The 15,277-nt window shown below is 35.0% G+C and overlaps 1 protein-coding gene across 1 annotated transcript in view; it reads right to left on the bottom strand.

Moving 5' to 3' along the window:
* Positions 1 to 15,277, bottom strand: part of LRP1B (LDL receptor related protein 1B) — a 2,209,913-nt gene that overhangs the window by 1,447,474 nt on the left and 747,162 nt on the right. The window contains exon 3 of the mRNA XM_025261770.3: positions 8,714 to 8,851. Coding sequence (XP_025117555.3) covers positions 8,714 to 8,851 — 138 coding nt within the window. The remainder of the gene's footprint in view (positions 1 to 8,713; positions 8,852 to 15,277) is intronic.

The raw sequence follows: 15,277 nt of genomic DNA, 5'->3' as shown, positions 1-15,277 counted from the left end.
TAATTCCTTACTTTTTCAAATATCAAGCTGCTTATGTCAAAAACCAAATAATGAATCATAGGGGATTAGGCCTTACATTTGAGGCTGAGTAGAGAACTGAGTGACAGTTTGTTGTAATTAATACTTTTGAATAATACTGAAACAGGCATATATTTCCCAAAGTTAAGATACAAGAGGAAAAACTTAGGCATCAACTAAGGTAGTCTTTTGGTAGCTTGCTAAAGATGGGATTTCAATTGCTTAATGTAGTTGAGTACAGTTTCCCAGTAACTAGCTCTTGTCTAAAAATAATTCACTTAATATGGCTCCCCATGTCATCTATTTTGACTTTGCCTTATATGAAATTCATCAAAATGACACATTAAAGAATAACACTTAACACACCTTGTTTTAGAAACTGATCAATGTGAATGGATAGATGGCTGCATAGCTCAAAATTTCATGATTATAAAAATGGATTTTAACCTTTGAAGAATAAGTTAGATAGCTATTAATACATATATGCAACAAGCTAGTCTTCATATGTTTAATTGTAAAACAGCATTATATAACATCCTTATAATATCGTTGAGAATATATCCTAGTGTCATTTTTCATAGTCTTTCTCTTTTCAGTTTTATGCAATGCATTTTAAGTGGGTCATACAACATCCCTGGGCTTCCCTGGTGGCACAGAGGTACAGAATCTACCTGCCAATTCAGGAGATGCCAGTTCGATCCCTTTTTCAAAAAGATACCCTGGAGAAGGAAATGGCAACCCACTGCAGTATTCTTGTCTGGTAAACCCCATGTACAGAGAAGCCTGGTAGGCTATAGTCCATGGAATCACAAAAGAGTCAGACAAGACTTGGCAACTAAACAACAACTATCACCATATACTTATTCAAACATAACCACTCCAGGTCTGGACTCTTCAGCTTTCAGTTCATCTCTCGCCACTCATGACTCTATGCTTCAAACTTAGCAAATAGCATAGAACTGTCTTGAGTGTGCAATGATGTCTTACTTGTGTCTCTGTCCATATAGTTCCTGACTTTTGAAATGTTCTTCCTTCCCTCATTTGCCTACTCAACTCCTAGAGTGAGATGCAGATCAACTCTCTTGGGAAATTTTCCTGCATCCTCCAAAGCTGAATTAGATGTTCCTCATTTTATTTTTCCTCAGCCATTTTTACCTTCCTCCATTCAGATATGTGAATTCCATGAAGGCAGAAAATAGGAATTTCTATATCCCTAGGGTTTCGGTAAGCATCTGGAATACTGTCAATGCTCAATCAACATTTACTGAAGTTAATACATGAATTGAATATAGGGAAAGCGTACTGTGTTTCTACTGGTACATTTATAATACTACCCATTTTGACCTCATACCCTTTATTGTTTTCTTACAGACTATTCTTTGTTTTCTATCATATCAGGAAAAAGATGGTGAGGGAAAGATCCAGATAAATGATGAGTCCCAGTGTGCATGAATATTCATATAAATTAACAATTCCAAAATTGGTGGGGACTCTTAACAACTCTCTTCTGTAGGGGAGAGATTACTGGGTGTGGGAAACCTGATTCTTTGACTTTCTATGGTTTCATGAGGCCTTCAATCTAAGAGGCTGTTATGTTTGAGACACAGGTATAATAGGAGTTCTTTGAACCAAGGAGTAAAGCTGTCTGTCAAGCAACTGCCATTTCTTCTATAGATACTAAGCAAACAAAATAAATACTTTATTGGGTGTGAGTTGTGGATCCATGTTTGACTTGCATCTACTTCAATAGAATAAAATTACCTGGAACTAGAGTACAATTTAACACCAACTGAAGGTCCGTAATGCACCAGGATTATCACCACAGAAAAGATTTGGTCAAAAAATATGGAAATAGTTTGTTAGTTTGAAACTATTTGAAGAAGAGAGATAGATACAGAATTTGAGATGATATTTTAATAAAGAATATCTTTGTTTTAAGCTAGATCCTTCAATGTTAGATCATTTTAAGCTATTAGGTCTATGCACTATTTTTTTCTATTTTACAAAAATAATACTAACATTAATCAAACATGTCAGTCCACTACAAAAGGATTAATTTCCAAAAAACAATATTAGATTATGCTGAACCAAATGACTTAATCATTTTCTGCCACAGGTATCTAGTTAGCTAGTTAACTATCTCTAGAAGTCAACATATTCAAACAGCTGAAAGTTGAAATCCAATTTTCCTTAGCAGGATTAGTTTATAATTATATCTGATAAATCAGTGTTGAAAAGTGTCTTTCTAATTAAGCAGAATTTTAAAAACTAAAACTCTGAAAAATAAATATATATACTTATGTGTATATATATGTACCTATATGTACACATATGTCTACATATATATGTGTACCTATGTATTTGTGTGTATATACATATGTATACACACATCTATATATATATATAGTTAGAATAGTCTGTACAAAGTATACTAGCCTAATTTCATATAGATGTCGTTAATATATACAATAGTCTTGCAGAGGAATAATACAGTTGTAGAAGATCTATTCTTTCTAAGAACTGTTCCTTTGCTTCAAAGAAGCATTCATTTGGCCCTGAAACCAACCAATGTTAAGGATCATAGCCTTTCACTGAACTAACTTAATTAATTAAGCTAAGCTCTTTGGAGGAAATGCTTACACTTAAGATAGATTTGAGACTATCTGATTACCTTAACACAAGCCAATACAAAGAAAAGAATATAGCAGGATCTACTCTTAAGTTGTAGGCTTCCCTTGTGCCTTGTCTGGTAAAGAATCTGCCTGTAATGCGGGAGACCTGTGTTCCATCCCTGGGTTGGGAAGTTCCCCTGGAGAAGGGAAAGGCTACCCACTCCAGTATTCTGGCCTAGAGAAGTCTATGGATTATATAGTCCATGGGGTCGTGAAGAGTCAGACAGGACTGAGCAACTTTCACTCTTAAGTTGTAGGAGCTTTAGTAATCAAAAGTGGTCTGAGCACACAAACCCAGGTCCTTGTGGCTAACTCCAGTTTGCTTGTTTTCTAGCTCAACCAATGTTTTAGGTGACTGAGTACACACTGTGAAGTTTCCCTCCACACCTTTCAAGCTTTATGCTGCTGACAGATACACTTTGCATAACACTGCTTGCAATTTTCACTCTTCTCCATACCTCTGTTATCGGATTCTGCATGCTGAAATTCCATTCTGTATGTAGCATGGTGAACTCATTTTAATTTAGAAAGAGACTAGCAATACTTTTCAACAGCCACTTTTAAAATGGAAATTGAAGAAGATTCATTCATACAATAAAATGAAAGTAAAAACAACAAAATGTACCAAATGCATGTGTTTTCTTTATCAAATTCACTAAATTCATTCTTTCCTTCCTTTCTTTTTAGTTATTTTTTTGCTATTGACTAAATCATGTCTGACTGTTTGCAACCCATTGACTGTAGTCCACCAAGTTCCTCTGTCCATGGGATTTCTAGGCAAGGATACTGGAGCAGGTTGCCATTTCTTCTCCAGGGGATCTTCCCAACCCAGAGATCACACTCGCGTCTCCTCCTTTGGCAGGTAGATTCTTTACTACTGAGCTACCAGGGAAACCCCTTTTGGGAGCTACAAGCTATCCTTGTGCTGCTTGGAAGTCAGTGGTGTAATGACTAATGTGTCATAACGAGATAAAATGTTTCCTTTCTGGAAAAATGAGAGAACATAGTCATGAATTTGCATTAAGAATTAATTCCTAATTATTTTATTATATTTATTAAATTTAATATTGTCAAATATATTAATTTTAATTAATTGGGCTAGATTAATTTCTTTTTGGAATATTTAGAATATATGAGATTCACACAAGAAGTTTTAAGGGTGACTAATTTTCCTATGGTGAATCATTATAGATAATAAGGTTTGGCATTTATCCTGGTCCATTTTGAGAAAGCCTCTAGTTTGTAAATCACATTCAGGATTTTTTGGCATCTTCTCATAAGAATCTAGTTTTATGAAGATCAATATGAAAGAAAAATAAATAAAATTTTATATATGAGTTGGTATCTAAATTAAATACATGAAAATAAATACATATAGGTTAGATTGTGGATAGAGAAAAATGTAATTGCATATATAAGGAAATTTCTATTCCAATTGGCAAGTAAAATAATTAAATGGAATTTTAAAATTTCTTCATATGCATTATTTCAAGGAGTTAGATAATACTTAAGAGAATCTTATTCTTCTTTTGATTCCTGATCAAACACACTAAATGAATATATTATACACTGAGAATCATGTAGGAACAGGTTTAGTATAGAAAGATCAGAAAAGAACAGTACATGTGTCTATGTATGCATACTTGTGTGTCTGGGTAGGGAGCTTTTCAGATGTCAGAGTTTCATTCCCTAATTAGTTTTAATAGACTCTTTACATACTTTATCCCCTTGAATTTAAAAGGAAATTGAAATGTTTACTGGAAAGCAACCACAATCACTTTTTCTAGGGCCACAGAAGATAGACTTCCTTTTCATAGTAACCGGAAGAGTTCTCAGATTCTTTTAATAGAGTAAGAGCAGATAGGGCCACAGAGACTGTCAGTCCCATGAGCATCTAAATAAATGACCATTTTGCACTGCAAATGTAATGTAACCAGGATTGTGAATAAAAAGAGGGTTTCTCTTCCTCACAGCTTCTTTAAATATTAACAAAAGGAATTACCTTAAGGATGGCAAATATTAAAAGTGTTTTGATACATCTCAGTTCATTTGGTCTCTGTTAGTTGAATTTGTTCACTTCTTTATATGATTGTGAGGAATTTTGTGGAAATATCCTGTATTTCCCACCAGGGCTTCCTTGGTGGCTCAGGGGTAAAGAATAAACTTGCCAATGCAGTAATGTGGGTTTGATCCCTTGGTCAGGAATATCCCCTGGAGAAAGAAAGGGCAATCCACTCCAGTATTCCTGCCTGGGAGATCCCATGGATGGAGGAGTCTAGTGGGCCACAGACCAAAGGGTTGCAAAGACTTGGGACCACAAATTATTTGGCAACTAAGCAACAACATCCTGTGTTGAGAGGCATCTTACTGTATGTATATAATGTGTTTTCATTGTTCATGCAATTTAGATAGTGATATTACCACCCATATTAATACTATGTAGGAAGATGTGAATTTTTTTTAATACAATGTGGTGATTTTGAACTTTCCTATTGTAAAATTTTTATAAGCACATTCCTGTGTACAGCTACACCCATATACAAAAGTCCATTTTTCTTTCTTTAAATGAAGCTAAATTATGGAAATTAAAACATCAGTGTTATAGAAAATCATTAATAATAGATATCTTTTCATTATCCTTACCAAGAAGAAATTGATTTTTCTAGGAAACCATTCAGAAAACAATTCAGTTGATACAAAAGCATTCCCAAGACCAAACTATCACCTCCAAATTGTTAAACTTTTCTCCTTATTAATTTTCACAAGGGTCACAAATATATTACAAGTGTACTCAGGATCTTTTATGAGGAAAAGGAAACATATCCATCTTTGAATTATATATTAGGCTTTGTAATTATTTAGAGTATGTGCTCTGCTGCTGCTGCTGCTGCTGTTAAGTTGCTTCAGTCATGTCCGACCCTGTGTGACCCCATAGACAGCAGCCCACCAGGCTCCCCTGTCCCTGGGATTCTCAAGGAAAGAACACTGGAGTGGGTTGCCATTTCCTTCTCCAATGCATGAGAGTGAAAAGTGAAAGTGAAGTCACTCAGTCGTGTCCGACTCTTTTTGACCCCATGGACTGCAGCCCACCAGGCTCCTCCATCCATGGGATTCTCCAGGCAAGAGTACTGGATTGGGTTGCCATTTCCTTCTCCAAAATATGTGCTCAGAATGCAACAAAAAGAAAGCAATGGAGATAGAAGTGATTTAGACAGAATTTTTCTACAAAGGAAAGCATTTCTAAAAATTAATGCAGTGTTTGAATTAATATATTTCTTTATGTCTCTAGTAAGTAAAAAAGTCCTTAGAGACTTGATGTTAATTAGGTCCCTAATTAACCCTTGAGAAAACATCTCTTCATTGAGTGTGACTCAAAATCAGGAGAAAGGCTGAAGGTGGGAAAATACACTCAATTCTCATGATATATTTTTGCCTACAATCATACGTCTTTTCTAAACACAAACCACATACATATGATAAAGCTGGTGTTCCTTCTATCTGATGATAGAGTCCAGGGCACTTTACCTGAACAAGCAGACGAACATGTTCCTAATTTTCTTTTCTTGAGGCAGAAATACTTTGTTAAACCACCGACTCTGGAATCACAGTATCACTCAGTCATCTTGATCCTGCCATTCTATATCATTGTGCAAGCCCAAAGAAATAGAAGAAAATCCCTCTACTAAGGTAAATAACAGGTAGAGATCCAAATATACTTTCCCTTATTTCTAAGTCCACCATAGGTCATGCATTATTTAGGTATTTTAGAATACTTTATTTGGTTAAATTTAGAAATATTAAAAAGGCCAAAGTGGTACAATCAGTGCCCTACTGGCAAATTAAAAATAAAAAAAATAAAATATTGCCACTTGTGATAAAGATGTGAAACTTGAAACAGCTGGAAACTTGAATTAGAACAGGAAAAGATAGAAGTGTAAGCAACTATATCCCCTAAATTTCAATCTGAATTATATGGTACTTTTTCCAAGAATCAACATATATTTAATGCCATTTTATTTTTGTACTGATATTTTGTTTTTATTTGATCCCTTGTTTTACTATTAACATATATATATATATACACACACACACACACACACACACACACACACACACACATCCCTGTCTTCATTTAATCACAACTCTAGATTTTACTAGAGAACTCATTTATATTTTCATATGATCCATGTAATTGAAATATGTTTAAAAGATATTCAAATTTGCATAATCACCTCTGAGGAAGTATTTGGCAATGTGACGATTTTCAGTCTTTAAAGAAGCTTAGTCACACATGTCTATCTGGAATTTTGTTTTAAATGTAATAAAAAACTTGAATTAAAACTAAGGAGGACAGAATTAGGTTATAGAAAATACAGTTTATTTCTGAAAAGAAAATTAAATTCTAACTTCTATTTCCTTGTAATTCACTAATTTACCTTCTATTAACATTATCTTTAAAACTATACAATCATAAAAAGGAAAACCTGTCACAGTCTTTAAATAAAAGGAAAATTTCTTCTTATTATTATACTTATGTTTATAACTGAAACTAAGAATCCACTGGCTTCTTATGTGACCCTGCTAGAGTTCAAGGCTAAGGAAGGAAATACTACCAAAGAAGAAACACCTTTAACTTCTCAGTCTGAATTTGTCCACAAAGCCAGAGAAATTGGATGTTACATTAGAAAGAAGGAAAAGACCTCGCAACATACTTGATCTACGCTTTCTTGACATCCTTTCTATTTTGAATTACCTTTCTAAACTAAGATTTACTCTTTTTCTTTTTTTTTTTTCTTCTAATTTTATTTTTTATTTTTTAAATTTTATTTTATTTTTAAACTTTACATAACTGTATTAGTTTTGCCAAATATCAAAATGAATCCGCCACAGGTAATGTATCTCTCCATCTCTGGTTTTGAGTCCAGGTTATTTCAGTCCAAATGTGGGAAAATGGCAGCCAGTAAGTTCTGTCAGGTCTCCAGACAAGTTGTGTTAAGCCTGTTCATTGCTCACCATGCAATGTTTAAAAAGCAGTAGCTAAGTTTGAACACTTTATGCACATAAATAAGTGGAGCTCCTCCTGAAAAACTGGAACGTTTGGTGACCAAGGACCTTTCCAAAATGGCATCGATTTAGTGAGTCTGTCCAGATACCAGATATGCATCTCCAGTTTTCTACACTTCTTTCTACTCCTTATAGTTTTACTGACTCCAACATGAAGGACGGGTGCTCTGACAGTTTTGGTCATCATATTGTCACATTCAACGAGCTAGAGTATGAGTTAGAGACCCCTGATCCAGTGGGTTCTTTCTCTATTTCAAGTTGAAGACAGATTCACTTGACTGATAGCTTGATTCTGTTTCCACATCAGGATCCTTACCTTAATCCTCAACTTTTCCCTGTTTCTTTGTTTAACATTTTATCCCTGCTTCCCAAACCAATTAACTTTTTATAAGTTTTAAGATCTAGTTACACCCATCATGAGTATATAGGTAAACCCTTGACCACTGAAGAATGTAGATTTGTAAAAAGAAGGAAAATTATAGAAAGTTAATAGTATAACTTCATGGAAATAATATAAAGGGGACATTTTTCATGATACATTCTATTAAAATATTTGGTTGCAGGGGTTTTACTTCAAATAATCTTAGTATAAGTAACAGTTCAGAGGGAACATGTTTTTATGTATGGTATCAATCTACTGTGACAAAGACTTCTCATTTGTCCTTTGCCCAAAAGCACTCCTTGCTAGCAAACACATGATTGTTTAAGAGCCCAACTTCAAAGTCTAAATTTGTGTGTGTGTGTGTGTGTTTTTACTTCTGATAGCATTTTTCAATAAAGCACAATAGTCACAGCTTTGAAATGCATATTGAATGTCTCTGGCAATAAAACTCATGCTTTCTCAATAACTGATAAAGCTGGGGTTGAAAGACAAGACAGGTTATAGGTTCTCTTTGAACTTTCAATAAAACTATGAAAAATTCAGTATTTCAGTTGCATTTTTCTGCAAATGGACTCACCACGGCAGTGTACTCCTTCATCATATCCATCTAAACAGTCCAGGACGCCATTGCACAGTTGGGATAAATGAATACATTTGTTGGCACCAAGGCAAGCAATGTGATTCCAGGGGCACTTGGTTTCTACCTCCTCAGGACCTGGAAAAATTGTAGGAAGGAACACCGTGATTTGGGTTAGCTTAAGTTTTTCAACTCCAAAACTATCAAGCACAATAAATTGTTAGCATAAATTTATAAAACAAAACAATGAAAAATCCTACCAGAGACCAGTACTGATTATTAGACACATCAAAATTAGCTTATGTATTTAAAAAATTAAATTTTAAAAGCTGCATAGGAAATAAAAGGTGCATTTTTGTCAAATAATGCATTAAAAACACAATTATTCTTTCAACCCATAAATAGGCATGAATTGAAAATCTAAGGGTTGATTTGACTTATTGTTCTATCTCTTATCCTTAGATAAGTGGGAAAGATACTTAAACCATGTAAGATACCTCAAATGTGAAATTTATATAATGGCAACTTCTTGGCAGGGCTCTTTTTAGAATTATATCAGGTAACATAAACAAAAAGGTTTCAGTGGAATTTAAATGAACTGTGTCCACCTTAGATTTATTTTATACTTTTAATCTTTATAAGTATGGAGAACAGCTAGCTTTATACTTCTATGTGGAGTCTTTTGTTTTTAAAAAAAAGTCTTAAAACTGAGTAACTATCAAGCAAAAGAATTTTCTAAAGAGCAGATGAGCAGGGTGCATTCATTGAGTTTACCTACTGGTGGTAACTGCACTTTATATAGTCATCCCTTGCATTTTTAAAGATATACTTAACTCAGAACATCAAGATTTTTCTTCAAGCTCTTCAATTACAAGTCTTTATCAAACATTCACACTATATATTGTTATATCCAATTTCAGGTTGCTAAATTCCTATTTATACTTGTTTTATAGGCATCCTCCAAATTTCCCATAATGATTTTTAATTTTGCCAAGCTCTCTCAAACCCAAAGTGCAGTCACACCATAGGACTATAGTCATGTATTAATCTGACACTGATTATTGCAATAACCCAGATTTTTCACTCAAGACACACTTCTGATTTATAATCAGTTTTGTCAATATCTATGGGACATTATTTAATCAATTTAACATTAGTTTTCTCATCTGTAAATGGAACTGCCAGCTGAGTCTACCTGGGTTGCAAGGATCAATAGTCACTCATGGCAAAGCACTAAGCACTATGGGATATAGGCCCAGAGGAGGAATTCCATATGTGTTAATCACGTAAATAAATGCAATGTAGTCAAGATTCTTGTAGAGGAGAATCTAGAGCCAGATTCTTGAGTCCAGTTTCTGGTTCTATTAGTTGAGTAACTTGGGTAAGTTATACTTTGTATTTTACCAGGTTGTTACAAGAAGTATATCAAAAGTTCTTAGTATTTTTCCTGGTAAGCACTAAATAAGTGATTGATATTAATGTAGTTAATAATGTTCTAAGAAGGTGAGTTGCCTTTTAGTAAACACATCTTATAACTTTCTTTTCTATTTCAAGGCCCTAAAGAAAAAAAAAAAAAAAAACAGCTCAAAAATATGTTTTACTTTATTTCAGTTCAGTTCAGTCACTCAGTCATACCCAACTCTTTGCGACCCCTTGAATCGCAGCATGCCAGGCCTCCCTGTCCATCACCAACTCCTGGAGTTCACTCAAACTCATGTCCATCGGGTTGGTGATGCCATCCAGCCATCTCGTCCTCTGTCGTCCCCTTCTCTTCCTGCCCCCAATCCCTCCCAGCAACAGAGTCTTTTGCAATGAGTCAACTCTTCGCATGAGGTGGCCAAAGTACTGGAGTTTCAGCCTCAGCATCAGTCCTTCCAATGAATACCCATGACTGGTGTCCTTTAGGATGGACTGGTTGGATCTCCTTGCAGTCCAAGGGACTCTCAAGAGTCTTCTCCAACACCACAGTTCAAAAGCATCAATTCTTCGGCGTTCAGTCTTTTTCACAGTCCAACTCTCACATCCAAACATGACCACAGGAAAAACCATAGCCTTGACTAGACAAACCTTTGTTGGCAAAGCAATGTCTGTGCTTTTCAATATGCTATCTAGGTTGGTCATAACTTTCCTTCTAAGGAGTAAGCGTCTTTTAATTTCATGGCTGCAATCATCATCTGCAGTGATTTTGGAGCCCCCCAAAATAAAGTCTGACACTGTTTCCCGTATTTCCCCATCTATTTCCCATGAAGTGCTGGGACGAGAAGCCATGATCTTCGTTTTCTGAGTGTTGAGCTTTAAGCCAACTTTTTCACTCTCCTCTTTCACTTTCATCAAGAGACTTTATTTAGTGAGGCAGAATAATGACAATAATGAAAAGGCCAATCTAACATCTTCTAGGATGTGTAAAAATTATGAGAATTGCAGAAGACAGTTATATACTAGCACTAGAAAACTAAGAAAAAAGAAACTAAACATATTATGTAAGCAAAAAAAAAGAAAGCTGGAAAAAAGAAAGCTGGAGTTGCCAAAAGTAATATATGTTTTTTGAAATGCCTTATCAAATATGTATTCTAGGTATATGTGATTTTTGTTTGATGCTAAAACAGCTTTCAACCATTTGTGTTTGGCAGATGTAAACAAACTTTTCTGTTCTAGTTTCACTAGCTTAAATGTTACTACTAATGGATTCCCTGTATTCTTCATGTATATTATACAATTACCACTATACAAGGGTGTTAGTTCTGTCAAATACAAATATACAACTCATTTTACTGAAACATGTCTCTGTAACTTGAGTATCAATATTTTAAAAATATACTTCTCCATACATATGTATACATGTATACACACAAATTAAAAAAATATATACATATTTAAATCCAAATTACAGGAACTAAAGCAAGTGAAACTCTTTTCACTGAGGGTTTCTACCTACTGAATCTTATATTTGAAGATTAATATAAATGCATTTTTAATTTCAAATATAAATTTTAAATATAAAATTTTTATATTTTAAAATTTTAAATATAAATCATTTTTATAATTTATAAACTAATAAAATTTTGAAAAGCTATGACCAGTAGTCACAAGAAAGCTTCCTTTTTTTTAAATTAATAAGTTGATTCTTAAAATTTGAAAAAATGCATCCTTGCATAAATGTCAAAGTAGTTTTTGGGACAGTTATATTTAGATATCTGTAAAAATTTCAAAAATAACCCTACCAAAGAACACTTTATAAACCAAAAATTACTAAGTAGCTCTAAAATAGCCAGATTTTTCTAAAAGCAACACGTTTGTTGACTCAAATACATGTGAGTTTTCAATTTTAAGATTGTCAGATAACTAATGAACATGACAGAAGGAGTGAAATGCATATCTGGTATCAAGATAAAAGGCTCAGCTATTTACAAATTTTGAGAAAATAAGAAAAATATCTGGATTTCTCAAAAGGAATATATAGAACTATTAAATTCTTCCTACCAATAACGTAACGACAAAAGAGAAATTTGTTTAGAAAAATGAAAGAGTTAATTGGTTTCTTCATTGACGGATTATAATTACTTTCCTCATCTTTGATATGCTCTTGTCTTGGTTCCCATCCATGCTCAGTAACTGGTAAGACAGCTGCAAGATGGACTGCTGCTACTGCTGCTGCTGCTGCTAAGTCACTTCAGTCATGTCTGACTCTGTGTGACCCCATAGACGGTAGCCCACCAGGCTCCCCCGTCCCTGGGATTCTCCAGGCAAGAACACTGGAGTGGGTTGCCATTTCCTTCTCCGGTGCATGAAAGTGAAAAGTGAAAGTGAAGTCGCTCAGTCGTATCCAACTCTTCGCGACCCCATGGACTGCAGCCTACCAGGCTCCTCCGTCCATAGGATTTTTCCAGGCAAGAGTACTGGAGTGGGGTGCCATTGCCTTCTCCAAAGATGGACTGCACTTTCATCAATTCTCCCCAATTTTTCATAACAAAACATATTAAGACAAAGAAAATTTGCAAATTACACTGAAGTAAAGAGCAGAAACTATTCACAGAATAATTATAGAGGTTGCCCCAGACCTTGACGATTACCCTCAAAATTGAGGAAATCAATATCTTAAACCTCTTTGACCAGCTCTAGTATACTTCAGTTGGAAAACTTCTAAAGCCAGAATGTTGTTGCTGTCTTTCTTGAAAACGTGGTAGAGATGGGGCAGTTTGAAAAATAGCAATGCTTGCCTCAAATTCTCAACTGAAACCAGGCAATATGGGTATACGGTGTAGGTGCTTTGGGGAATAATCTATCTTGATTCCCAATGAACATTTAAGACGTAATGCTGTGTGTATCCCCTGAGGCTCCTTTAGTCCATCCTAAAATTAGAAAACTCACCCTGATCACTACTTCTCCCTGTATACCTGTGTGACAAGAAGCAGTATGGAAGCTGTATGGACTTCCCAGAATATGTCAATGTTACATTAAATAATTCATCTCATGAGGACTTTTGGGCACTCAGAACTTTTCACAACCAGCAATTATAATCTGGACATAGCAAAGAGGAGGGTCAGCGGCTATCAAATATACCCAGAATTATCTCTTTAATTACTAATTATGAAGATTGTGGGGGGATAAGAGAGAGGTGCTGTGATAACAGGGCAGCACATGAGAAATTTCAAAATAGTACAGACTCTTAAAATTTTAACAAGGATGGGAGTCCTGGTGAGAGAATCACTTCACTTGTCAGTAATTCACATTTAGAAAACATTCCCAGTCCCTCAAATCTAATTTTAGGTAACCAGAGCAATATAGCAGAATTTAAAATACAGTAATTAAATATAAGACAGAAAAACCCTATTATGAGTAAGATTTAAAATATACAACACAGAAAAATAGTATCCATATCTTAAATTTTTATAAGCTTTACCCAACTAGCTGAAATAACGTTCATTTTTTTAACTGAACCTCATTTCACAAATAAGCCTTCTAGTATTAAGCAAGATAGCACAATTCATCTGCATGTTCTTAAATATTCAAATTATTTTCAAACATAAACATCTAATCTGTTCAGAAAAAAAAGTGATAATGGAAGGCATAAATCTCATCAAATGTCCTTTCTGACTAATAATTGAGATGGTGCATTTTATGAAGGAGTGGAGGTTTTTCTTTTATAATGACAGATATGGTTAAATATCTGCTCTTGTCACTACATCATCACATCTTAGAAGAATCTGTATCAATTCTTCCTCTAAAGTTTAATCTTCCCAGGCTTTTCTGGTGGCTCACACAGTAAAGAATCTGCCTGAATGGAGAAGACCTGGGTTCAACCCCTTTGTCGGGACGATCTCCTGGAGAGGAGAATGGCAACCCACTCCAGTATTTCTACCTGGAAAATTCTATAGACAGAGGAGCCCGGTGGGCTACCATCCATGGGATCACAAAGAGTCAGACACAGCTGAGTGGCTAACACACACACACACCTTACACTATGTCACCTTACACTCTGGGGGTTTTATCCTATCAATACTTGCTGTTTTGTTTAATTGTATTTCCTATCTCTATCTTTCCAATAGTTCTAACTTTTGTCTGCTATTCACTCAATTTATTTTAAACCTGCCCTCAAGAATAAATTTGCTTTTTCTGACTGAATGTTCCTTGAGGTGATATTTATGTATTTCAACTGTTAAACTGCACCTGCTGCATTCCCTCTCATTCCAGCCTCTGCTTCCAACCCTGCTGAGCTTCTCCCCAGGTCCTCCTGATGGTCTCACTAACAGTAAAGCCAGAGGCATACAGCATCCTTCAAAAGCTGAGCAGACTTCTGCTCTCTTAGCCATACTTTCCTCCATTATTGTTCATGCACTGAAAACTTTCGTCACACTACTGTTATTTACACCATTCCATGAACATACTTAGATGCATTTCATAGAGGCTCTTTTATAAACTTCTCTTTCTCTCCAGTAAAGGAATATTTAGTTCTATTAACATTTAGTATACTGCCTGATACAGAATAAACAATGTTCAATATTCAGTTGGTGAATGAAGTTTCTAGCAACTGAACTTTCTTTAATATGCTGGAAGTTACCTTTTTTAAATCATCAGTGCATTCTCAGAATTGATTTCACAAAACAAAACAAATTTCACCCAAAGACTTCTCTCAAGCTCTTGATATTTATAATTACTGACCACATGAAATCTAAACTCCTTGGCCTGATTTCATGTTCTAGTTGAAACTAAAGTAGCATTATTTACAATTAATCACCATTGCATTATATACAGTTATTTTCAGTACTTATACTCTATACAGTCGACTCATTGGAAAAGTCCCTGACGCTGGGAAAGATTGAGGGCAGAAGGAGAAGGAGGCATCAGAGGATGAGATGGCTGGATGGCATCACTGGTGCAATGGACAAGAACTTGGGCAAACTCTGGGAGATGGTGAGGAACAGGGAGGGTGGGCATGCTGTAAGTCCATGGGGTCACAGAGTGGGATGCAACTGGACGAATGAATAACAACATATTCCATTGATTCTTTTTTATCATTCAACTCCCTAAAATACACCAAATTTTTCCCACCTATAAATTTTTTGG

Source organism: Bubalus bubalis, chromosome 2 (assembly GCF_019923935.1).
Source record: "Bubalus bubalis isolate 160015118507 breed Murrah chromosome 2, NDDB_SH_1, whole genome shotgun sequence".
NCBI lineage: Eukaryota > Metazoa > Chordata > Mammalia > Artiodactyla > Bovidae > Bubalus > Bubalus bubalis.
Note: the sequence above shows the minus strand (reverse complement) of the source record. Positions and strands in the feature narration are given on the sequence as shown.